Here is a 12,086-nt window from a genome sequence, read left to right on the forward strand (position 1 = left end):
GTGTTGTTCTATATTTTTATAAACATATATAGTTGAGTGTTTGGGAGATCTTGTATGGTCATTGATGTTCAAACATTGTCCATGGTCCTTAGAAGTTCACTGCATATTTCATGGATTCATGCAATTGCCGTGCATATGCACATGTGAGTATGCATGTATCATGCACATATTGTTCAGGGTGAGTGGTAGTACTAGTAGTTTGATATTCTATTCTTGTGCTTTAGCTTTTAAATTTCTAATTATCTAATTATATATATATATATATTTTGAATAAACTATTCTGGTGTAAATATTTCATTCTTCAATGATTTATTCGCCATAAATTTCTTTTAACAAATTATGCAAGAATTGATTAAGCTTCAAGCTTCTGTGATGGAATATGTGCTTTTTTTTCTCTAAGATTATTTTCTTGATGTTTTGGAACAAATATCATGAAATGGATGCAATAAAGCTGATGTAGTCTACATTTTTCAGGTTGGAAGTGTTGATGTTCTACATTGCTACTATGCTCACGGGGAAGAAAATGAAAATTTCCAAAGACGGAGTTATTGGATGTTGGAAGAGTATGGAGGCAATTTTGTTTTGTGTTTATAAGACCTTTAACTTATAATCGCATTACACCTTCTTTTACAATATCGCTTGTATCCTTTGTTGTTGTATTTAATCATACAAAATTGATTTGCATCTTAATGCCCATTTTGACTATAAGTTTGTTTTTCATATGATTGTTACAACATCAATTCCTTAGAATGCTGTATTACATGATGAACATATCCGCTTATTATGTATCCCTATTGTAAATTTAGGTCTTTTTATATTTTTATTTTAGAAACTGGATTGTAAGTTTTTTTTTGCTTTATTTTGTTAGTTCCTTTCCCAGATACTGATTGATTACATGTTGAAGTCAAATCTGAGAGAGCATGTTGATGCAGGCTTTGATGTACTAGTTTCATAAGTGAGGGAAACTGAGTAAAGAACTGTTACTTTATGGTGACTAAGAAGTCATTCTTGGAATAAGATGTGTGTTCTTGTAGGGCTTTGGGCATAAGAGGCAAATGCAAACTAAAACCTCTACGTAATTGTAGTCTTGAAGGTGAAAAACTCATCTTAGTCTCCTACTGGAATATATACAATCATATTGGACCAGAATCTAGGAATATATGAAAATATACATTAGGTCAATGTTTCTAGGATGAGGCGATTTGGTGTACGTACCTCACCAGTGTACCTAGCGAGTAAAATCTTGTGGACAAGGTACTACATCATAGATTCAGTGTTTCAAGGCTCAATGTAAGGCCTATCTGTTTAACGCTTCGTGCCTGTAGGAAGAGAGAATTAATGACTACAATCGAGTTTCAAGGCAATTTCCAAGGTAAGGCCAACAGAAGTAAGATCATGTATAAAGACAAAGAGGGCAATAGTCAACTACATCGGAATGATTTTGAAGTTGGGCAGAATGAAAACGTAGATTTGACCATTAGGTATTATGAAAGGGGAATACTGAAGATGATCTTTTGACTAGTTAAAGTGAAATCAATCACGAGCAGGAAATACAAGGAAGAGTGAGGATGCAAAATTGCAAACTAATTAAAACCCACTAAGGGATGATTGATCACATCCACAAATGGTGTGATTTTGGCTGAAATTATAGTCTTCAAGTATTTTGGAGGAAGATGAATTAATCTTGAAGTGAAGCAGATGTCTAATTAATGAGAAATATTAGTTTTGAAGTTTTTTTTTACAATGTGATGCAATAAAATTACAAAATTAATTTATCCATCTAGGGAAGTCTCTGGGAAGAATGCTCCCTACATGGCAAGGAACCAGCCAAAGGCTTGGCGGTGAGTGCAGATCTCGCAAAAATGGTGTGAGGTCGCTAGAAACTTCAAGGCAAGATGATGGCGGTTCAAGGGACCAAGCAATCAATGAATATTGTGAATTCAACATATAGTGAAAGGATCCTGCTGTGGTGTTATAATGAATAGTTGGAAGATGGTCCATCAATTTGCAAAGATAAACAGCCAGTTTGCACATTCAGAAACAGGAGAGAAATCATTTTTTTAGTTGATTACTAGAAAAGTATGTGTTGTATTATTTTCTTTAGCAATCTAGAGGGAAGGTTTCAGGGAAATGCTTTTAGGATTTTGTTGTGTGATCGGAGAGGGGCTGCAGCTGATCTGAAATCAACTGCAGACCTGTTTCTGGATCATGTGTGAGAAGGAAACAAAAATTCAAAGGTAAAATTTATAATAAACAATTGATATAGTTGTGGTTGTGTGGTTAGTTTTTTGGTTTGGATTCTCTTAATTTGATATGAGGATTTAAGATCTGAGACAGATCTAAAGGCACTCTAATCATCCATAGTTATAGCTTTACTTCTGTTATAGATATTAGAAACTACAGCAGCAGAGAAATCAGAACACTCAAAAATATCAATAGAAAGGAGTTGAGAAAGGGTTTAAGAGGGTGGAAAAAATGGAGTGAACAAAAAGGCTGAACGTGACATTCTGTATTCTTTATTTCCAACAAAAAAAGGTAATTGCAATGTTCTTTCTTCCAGTTGAAGGTCTTTAAAAATCCTTCGCATTGACACCCCTCTTACATCATTATTTGAGTCCTTCAACTCCTAAAAAATGGAACAATTTCTATAAAGATACTAAACCTGACAAAGTCATGACCCCCAAGTTTGAGCTTTTATTGGAATCTACAATAACCTCAACTGTAGCATGAACAGTTCATAAACAGTACCACTTAGTCAAGCCCTCCCTTTTTCTTATTTCTGAAACATTCCTAGACTCTTATCCATTATAAATGAAGGCTTAGAAGAGCAGTTTTAATGCACCAAATTGCGTTGATTTAGCTTCTTTTTCATTCCAAAATTGAGTACGAAGCTCAGAAGTGGACTGCAGAGACTCTTTCAATTTATATATCTTTCACTGAGCCCTTCGTTGGTCCAAACTGGCAACCATATGCTTTCGTGTGTGTCTTATGCCTTAAGCTACGGTCTGTTGAGCTCCACTCAACTCATCCTTGAACTGCTTGCACTCCTTGCAGTCACTGCACCAGCACTTAGGCATTAGTAGCCTCTCCACGGGGAAATTGCATCTTGGTTATTAAGAGTCCGGAACACTTTCTTGCCTTTGTCTCTTGCGTGGAGCATTTTGTAGGAACAATATTTGAAAGCATGTGACACATCAACACTAATGACATCCAAGCCTTTACCCAGTGATATGTTGGTTAATTATGAAAATCAACTCTAGGTTGAGAAGGTTTCCATAATGATCGAACAGATATCTATGGTAACCTATCTGGTCGATATCAAGTCTCCCACTAACTACATCATGCCACTATTCTAGGTTTATGCAATTGGAGAAAACTTAGAAAAGCAACAGATTTTGCATTCCTCATGAAGGCAATAAAAAGTGCAGGCCATGGTCATTTTTTGTTATTTTGTTAATGCATGTTTATTAATTAGCTCTTCAGTAATTTACCTTTGTGCTTCTTTTATATTATTTTCTTGTAATATGCAAATATACACAGACAAAATTTTCAGGATGATGTCAAGTGCACATGGTCACCTATTTATTCGGAGTGTTATCTTATTTCTTTGACAACATTAACCATTTTTTGATCTATTTTGTGTTGCAGAGACTACATGCACATTGTTCTTGTACACTATCTTGGAGTCAAGGTTATAGTTCACTTCCCTCTCCTTCAGTTATTGCAAGTGATCATGTTCATTTTCAATATTCTGCACCAAGTTGTCTTCGCATTTATCTTTTTTGACAGCCTTTTGAAACTAATTTGAGTTCTATTGGTCATGATCTTCTTTTCATTTTCTTGTTCTTAGAGTGTGTTTGTTTCCTAATAACTGAGCCCGAACTCGACATCAGTTTGACATGGGCATTTCTGACCGTTTGTTTCCCTGTAACTGAGCCCGAACTTGGAACTCAAATTCTCAGTTCGCCCAAAAAGGCCAAACTTGACTTCGGAAGGATGGGAGCTCCTAGTCAAGTTCTAATTGAATAAGCATAGCATTTAAGCTACTATAATGCTCTCTCAATCCCTCTCTCCTGATAAAAAAATTGTTTAAGCAACATCTAACTGATAGTTATTAGTAGTAATTTAATGATAATTTCAGTGTTTAGAAATGGCACTTCTTATGCACTTACTTCCCACAAAATAAACAGCAGAAAACACATTAGATGTCACTGGATTCTTAATGCCAACATCTTCCTTGTTCAACATCTCAAGGGGAGAAAAAAAGATGAAGTCTTAATCCAGACGACTTATGTAATCAAGTAGATATCATAGCACATTGCTTGGCTTTCAGCACGCAAATAAATTTGAAATCTATTAGGATTTGTAGCAGATTGCATGTCAATGGAACCATGAAAAGCTATTGTGAAACTTCACAACGCCATCCAATTTTGTATAAAGCATTGGTTATTTATATTTGCTAACTTTCATTTGAAATGAAAGCTATTTCCAACCTAAAACCTTAAGCTAATAGTGCTCGACCGGTTGGATATATTCAAAATTTTAAGTGCATGTATCGGTATGGTGATTGCTGGCTTATCAGGAACCATCCTTGCCAACTTTCTCTTTGTTTCTTTGTGATAGGGACTAGCTTTGATTCATTTGCAGATCATGCTATAATGCAGAATTTTGATCTTCAGGGTAACAAACCAAATTTCAGTCATACTAGAGATGTTGAAGAAACTGCTAAAGTTGTCAATATGGATAGTCCTGTCTGTTCTAATTCTTTCACAAATCACAGCCAGCTGCCTTCACAAACTACGGATGCTGAAAGCCCAAATAGTGCACACACTTCAGAATATGAAGATGCTGAGTCTGGTACGACTTATTCCATCTTGAATCTATCGTGCATCATCTTACATTGTATATTGCTTCACTGATTTGTATTTCAATCATGCATCCTTTCTTTCAGTGTATCTAAAGCGAAATTCGATGCAGCAGATAACTATCAGGCAAGTTCCAGACACAACTCTTTCCTTGAGATGCAGCAGCATGGGGATGGACCTGTGACGAACGTTCATCTGTGGAACCCTTATTCTCCAATTGCTTCCATAAATAACCAATGTGAGAATGACAGTAAACATTGTTTCTGTTCAGTTTGAGACTTAAACTATAGTTGGCATACTAACTGAATGCTTTGCTTTGGGATTTTTTTCTTTCAGGTGATATTCAGGGAGCACAGGCTACGGAACCTAAATCAGATTTTTATTCAGTTGCTCAAGAGGATATAACAAGAGTTTTTGATGAAACACTCCTTGGATTAACTTTTAGTGGGTCCAGAACACAGTATGATTTGACATCATGGGGTGAAGTCCTGGAACATAGTACAACAGGGTTCCAAACACCTTCTTTCCACCCAGGACAGGCTGCCGCAGTGGAGGACAATCCTAGACTGGAGACTTCGACAGGGGAACTATACGCAGATGACCTCGGGGTCAAGCAAGTGGATGTTACCACTGCTCAAGACAAATCATTGTGGCAGGTACTTAGTTTTTTCTATCTGATAAGGTCAAACTTCCAGTTTGCTGTAATCTGGCTTCAAAATAGATAAGGATGTCAATTTGAATTGGTAGAGGTCTACATGCCACCACAGAACTTAAACTAAATAATAGGAAATGTTTGACTTTCCTTAATGCATGAAAAGATAGAAATGAAATCTGTCATGAAAATTGTGCTCAGTAATGCACCCTCATCAGGCTAGCATCTAAAAGTGATCTCATATGGCTTTCTAGCTATCATTAGTTAGTGTTAAGTTTATGGATTTATTCTGTGGACATTGTGGTGGAATTTCCTTATATGTACTGATCTTTTAATTTGCACTGGTAACATTTCTGTCAGAAGGTACGAAACAGCCATCTGATATGCAAAATGTTTTCTGTTGCAGCTTTCTACTGCTGACATTGGTTCCCTTGGTACATCAAATGCTGACCTGGAAAATGGCATGTCTATAGAGGACAATGTCAATGCCCCTTCCCTTATAAAAACAGGCATCATTAGATTTCTCTAATATGGAAGGAGAAGGCCTAAAGAAATATGACAGTTTCTCAAGATGGATGAGCAAGGAACTTGGAGAGGTGGATAACTCACTTCCGATATCCAGTTCTGGGGTTTACTGGGACACTGTTGAAAGTGAAACTGTTATTGAAGATTCTAGCATGTCTAATCATGAGAGCTTAGCTGCGTATATAATGAACCCCTCACTTTCCCAAGACCAGCTTTTCAGTATAATTGATTTCACTCCCAATTGGGCCTACACCGGCATGGAGACTAAGGTATGTCCACTCAGATTTTTCAATTTTTTATTTATTTAATTTCTTCCTGGGTGATCTAATAGATTCTGAAATTTTAAATGATCCTTTGTGGAATAACGATGTGCTGAAAGTAGAATAGCATTGACATAATTATGGTTACTTTGTCCTGTAAATTGAACAGGTTTTAATCTCTGGAACATTCTTGAAGAATAAAGAAGATGTAGAAAAATGTCAATGGTCATGCATGTTTGGGGAAATTGAAGTTCCAGCTGAGATTTTAGCAGATGGAACTCTTCGCTGCCATGCTCCAATGCACAAATCTGGAAGGGTTCCTTTTTACATCACCTGCTCCAACAGGTTGGCTTGTAGTGAAGTGCGGGAATTTGAATTTCGGGCTAATGATGCTCAAGATATGGAGACTTTGGATTCGCATGGTTACAATACAAATGAAATGCAACTTCATGTACGTCTGGAAAAGCTGCTTACTTTGGGACCAGTTGATCAACAAATAATTGCAGCTAATAGTGTCAAGGATAATCTTCATTTAAGCAATAAAATTAGTTCACTGATGATGGAATTTGATGATGAGTGGTCCAATCTGCTTAAGCTAACTCATGAGGAAGGGTTTGCTCCTGACAATGCCAAGGACCAATTGCTTGAAAGATTAATGAAAGAGAAATTGCATTCCTGGCTTCTTCACACTGTAGCTGAAGATGGTAAAGGCCCCAGTGTCTTGGATAAGGGGGGACAGGGTGTGCTTCATTTAACAGCTGCCCTTGGTTATGATTGGGCTATAAAACCAATAATTACTTCAGGTGTAAATATTAACTTTAGAGATGTTCATGGATGGACTGCTCTTCACTGGGCAGCATGCTGTGGCAGGTAACCCTTGAAATGTCATTGTTCATTGTTACTTTTTTCTGTATGGTATGTATAGATCTTTAATACTGTTTGATCTCCTTTTATTATCAGGGAGCGCACAGTTGTTGCCCTCATTGCCTTGGGTGCAGCTCCTGGAGCTTTAACAGATCCTACTCCTGAGTTCCCAACTGGAAGAACACCTGCAGATCTAGCATCTGCAAATGGACATAAGGGGATTGCCGGCTTCCTGGCAGAGTCTTCTCTGACTGACCATCTTTCAACCCTCACTTTAAAGGAGTCAGAAGGCAGTGATGTAGCAGATATTTCTGGTATTACAGATGTTGAAGATGTTGCAGAAGAGAGTGCCATTCAGGTTGCTGATGGGGATGTGCAGGCTGGACTTTCACTGAAGGACTCATTGAGTGCTGTCCGCAATGCTTCTCTAGCTGCAGCTCGAATCTATCAAGTTTTTAGGGTTCATTCATTCCACAGAAAAAAGCTTATCGAGTGTGGAGATGACAAATGCGGAATATCAGATGAGCGTGCTCTTTCGCTCATATCTCTCAAGAAGGCCAAGCCAGGACAGCATGATGTGCCCCTGCATGCTGCTGCAAGTCGTATACAAAACAAGTTTAGAGGATGGAAAGGAAGAAAGGAGTTTTTGATTATTCGGCAGCATATTGTTAAGATCCAGGTGTATTGTCATGGACCCACCTACTCAGTTTGCTTATAAAACTGTGCATTTCTGGTTTTTTGTTTTGTCTTCTATGCTCCAAGTTGCCTTTTCTTGCTTCTTGTACATTTATTTTGTTTGTTACCAAAAAATGATTTTTCCCAGACAGCATTATCATCTTCTGCTAAATTTATCAAGGTAATGAAATACATCTAAGAATGTCCATTGTTGTCATATTCTGGAATAATTATATGAGTTGGCTTTTATACATTTTGTAAATACTAGATGGTCATAAACTTATAAGCAGAAGATTATGTGTATCTTCTTTTGGTTTGAAATATGTTCTTAATAAGAAGTTTTATGTATCACTTGTTGATATGCTTGGAATAAGATTAGTGACTGCAGCAATAGTTCTAATTATAACCATGTATATTCACCTACCTTACAAAATTTCATTTCCAATTATTTGATCGTCGACTTTATGATTATCCTTGAATCTCAAATAAGACTAGTTTTGGGGCATCATATATCTCTGGAGTTCTAGTGTTGATTATTAGTGCCTGCTAAGGCTTCAGATCTGTTTTCCAGAGACCTAGATGTACATAGTCCTCAGCTAGTCAACTTGAACATAAAAATGACGGCTCTCAACTGTTCATTTAAATGACAGGAACACTCTAGACAGCATCATCTACATTCAACTACTCTCATTTAGAAAAATCAAAATAAATCGTAGGTATATATTTGTCTGTTGTTTTTATTTTTTAGTTTTACCTTTGTTTTTCGAGGTGAACGGGTTTCCAAAAATGGGAGACATGTTGAACCACTGACATGAAGTCCTGCATATTTCTATGAAAGCATACTGATACTTTTCTTTATGAGAAAATACGCAAGGAAACAATTGGTTTTTAAAACATGGTGTTGAAGCAAATAATGCACCTTAGTTATAATATGAACCCAAAACCTGGATTCCTATGTATTAACTTAGTATATACTTAACCTACATTATCAAAACCTTTGACAGAGGTGACACCCATTATTCTTGTTAGGGTGAAGGTATCCTTTTTAGCATCACCTTAGTCAAAAAGAGAATGAAAACCACCTTATGATATATAGGAGTTGAATTCATTTTCTTCCAATTCTCCCTTTGTCTTCCAGTGTATTACTTCTTCCTTTATCTAGCTGTTTGGGTATCCATGCAAATGAGATTTGTTAGCCTGAATCATTTAGCAGGTGATATGGGTCATGCCTTGTATGCATTTTGCATTTAATTAGAACATAACCTTCTGACAAGGATGGCTATTTGAGCTCAAAATCCTTTACATTCTCCAGTTGTGACCAAGGGCATCACTCCTCCAGAACTTTTTTCATAAATTCTGCCGAACTTTATCACAGCTTCCTCATCTTTTGGGAAGCTAGAACTATTCACAGAAACAATCATGGAAATGAACTTGCCTTGATTATATTTTTTTATATTATTGGTAGTCTTAGCATGAAATGTGATTATAGGGTCTTTTTTAAAAAAATCATTCAAATATTAGCTTCACAGATTGACTATAAACAGGTTTAGTTTTTATTTTATTAATTATATAACAATATTATTGTTTAAGTTTGTTCCTTTACTTGGATCTGTCCGCAGCGAAATATTCAGAATATGCCATGCTTTCAGTAATCTTCAGAATGCTTGAAGTATCAGAGGCTATAAAAAATTAAGTAGCTGTTTTATTCCTTATATGTTAAAGTAATTTTTCTTTTCGACTAATCATGATTTATTATTTTTCTTTTTTTTTTTTTGTAATGCTGGCAACTCAATGAAAATTTCTGTTGTTGTCTGTTACAGGGTACCAAATATATAGTACAGTTTGTAGTTTGTTCAATTCTGATCTGTCCTATTTTCTGATTCATTACCATGCACAGTGCATACTTCTTTATCAACATCTGCTTAAATTTTCCTCAATAATATTATTCATCTCAGTTTCTTACTTCCTTTTGCTGACTAGGCCCATGTACGAGGACATCAAGTTAGGAAACATCACAAAAAAATTGTCTGGTCAGTTTTGATTGTGGAGAAAGCTATATTGCGGTGGAGGCGGAAAGGAAGTGGATTTCGTGGTTTCCGGTCTGAAGGACTACTCGAGGGTCCTAGCATGCAAAACCAAGCAGCTAAGGAGGATGATTATGACTTCTTGCAAGAAGGCAGAAAACAGACTGAGGCCAGGCTACAGAAAGCACTTGCAAGGGTGAAATCCATGGTTCAATATCCGGAAGCAAGAGATCAGTACCGAAGGCTTCTAAAAGTTGTCGCCGAGCTCCAGGAGTCCAAGGTAGCATTTTGGTCTCTCATTTCCTGAGTTATTTTATCTCCATAAGTGTTAACTTTGGATTGTTCATGTAATTGCCAGCCCAGTAAGCTTCTTAAGAATTGGGGCCTAATGGTAAATTGAACCAAGCATTGGCTTGGTTTCTGTGCAATATGGGCTTCCCATAGGGCCTGTTGGTTGCATGCAATTAGGAAGCTTATAGATAAAGTTACATGTGGCTGTAATTCTAGTATTTTTAACATGTCAGATTCTTAACTGTGTTGGTCCATTTGCAATAAATAGAATAACATTGGTTATGTATATGTAACTAAAGAGATGTAATTATACACTATAACATACTACTAGTTTATATTAATATCGTCATAATTTTGTTATTGCTATAATCTAAATTTTAAGAAAAACATATTAATTGGTATTATAATAGTTCATCAAAGAATGATAGTATATGTGGTGTACTGTACTATTATAGCATAAATTATGTGTTGCATTATGTTGTAATAATACAATCAAATTAATATTATTATTAATGTTATTATCATTATTATAATAATATTATCGTGCAGTTCATTTATGGTTTTTAGTACTTGTCAAGGTATAAAATTACACTAGCATAATATATAATGACATATATGATTAAAGTTGTATATAACCATGCTATTATAATACATTTATTGTTATTAGATTATGTGTATACTGTACCTTATATGATATTGTCAGTACTGATAGCATAATAATAAATATATCAGCATGCTAGTATATCTTATACAGGAAGCGCCATTGCAGTATAATTGATAGTATTTTTAGATTACATAAAGAATATCTATATTTTATAATACATCAATTCTACGTTCACCATTCTGCTTGCTATTAATGGATGTTATGAAGGCCAGTTTTCTTGTCTTTTGCAAAAAGAGCCATTCTACCTGCTAGTCTTGCAACTACATTTTACAAAGTCCAGTAGCTGTTTAATCACAATGTATGCAGCACTTTTTTTTTTGGAGAAAAACAATGGGAATGCTACTGGGCAAGTTCTAACCTAGAACCTCTCCGCCGGACCTATTTTCTTAGTGAGACTTTATTCCATACAAAATTGGACTTTATTCCATACAAAATTGTTAGTGGTTCACCTTATGAGCAGTTCGGTTCACATTTCTTGCTATTTTTTGTACAGGCCATGCAAGATAGCATTTTGAAAGAGTCGGCGGAGGCGGCTGATGGTGATTTCATGATTGAACTGGAAGAGCTCTTGCAGGGTGACACACCCATGCCCACAGCTTGATAAGGTTGAAACTGCTTTCATAAACCGAAGGTTTGCATCTGTGTACCATCCAACTGATGCTGTAAATTATCTACTTCGTGGGTTTTGGACCTCATGGTCAACATATATGCTGTATATAATTTACTAATTATATGTAACTAAGGAACGGACTCATAGATATCAGTGTTTTGGATTAAATTCTCTTGTTGTCAGGTCTTTGTAGCAATCATTAATCATTCTGACTCTATTACTGGCTAAAAAGAACCACAATCGCCGAATTCCATGAATTGAAGAGGGGGGAACACCACATGGACTCCGGTAGCACAATCTGAGAACTGTTTTGGTTACTTTTGAGTCCAAATCAAGCTTTTAACAATGTATCTTCAAGAGAAGGCTTGGGAACCTTTTCTGTATATACTATCTAATTCTCCTGACCCCCATGGATACAGTATCAGGGTTGAACCCTGTTTTCTCCTGCAAAACTTACCTGCGATAACTGGTTCTTATGCCATCGCTCCCATGCATCCAGCTTTCTGGTGACCATTCCCGGTTGTCTTCCCAAAGTGGCTTTTGCATTATTGATAGATACCGATTTGATCTCGCAATTAATTCTTGGTCAGGCTTCAAGGTAAGTGGCTTCGTGCCTCTTTTCACTACGTTGGACACTTGCTTTTTCTCCATCCGTA

The 12,086-nt window shown here is 36.3% G+C and overlaps 1 protein-coding gene across 1 annotated transcript; it reads left to right on the plus strand.

Moving 5' to 3' along the window:
* The first annotated feature begins 596 nt into the window (after nucleotides 1-596).
* Nucleotides 597-11,645, plus strand: LOC103701758 (calmodulin-binding transcription activator 3-like). Its single transcript, XM_026802482.2, is given in 10 exon segments — nucleotides 597-3,691; nucleotides 4,680-4,857; nucleotides 4,978-5,103; nucleotides 5,202-5,521; nucleotides 5,924-6,016; nucleotides 6,018-6,311; nucleotides 6,472-7,172; nucleotides 7,263-7,845; nucleotides 9,822-10,145; nucleotides 11,314-11,645. Coding segments are annotated over 10 exon segments (2,763 nt in total). The 5' UTR covers nucleotides 597-3,655; the 3' UTR covers nucleotides 11,422-11,645.
* The last annotated feature ends 441 nt before the right edge of the window (nucleotides 11,646-12,086 follow it).

The sequence above is a fragment of the Phoenix dactylifera genome, chromosome 9 (assembly GCF_009389715.1).
Source record: "Phoenix dactylifera cultivar Barhee BC4 chromosome 9, palm_55x_up_171113_PBpolish2nd_filt_p, whole genome shotgun sequence".
In the NCBI taxonomy this organism is placed as follows: Eukaryota; Viridiplantae; Streptophyta; class Magnoliopsida; order Arecales; family Arecaceae; genus Phoenix; species Phoenix dactylifera.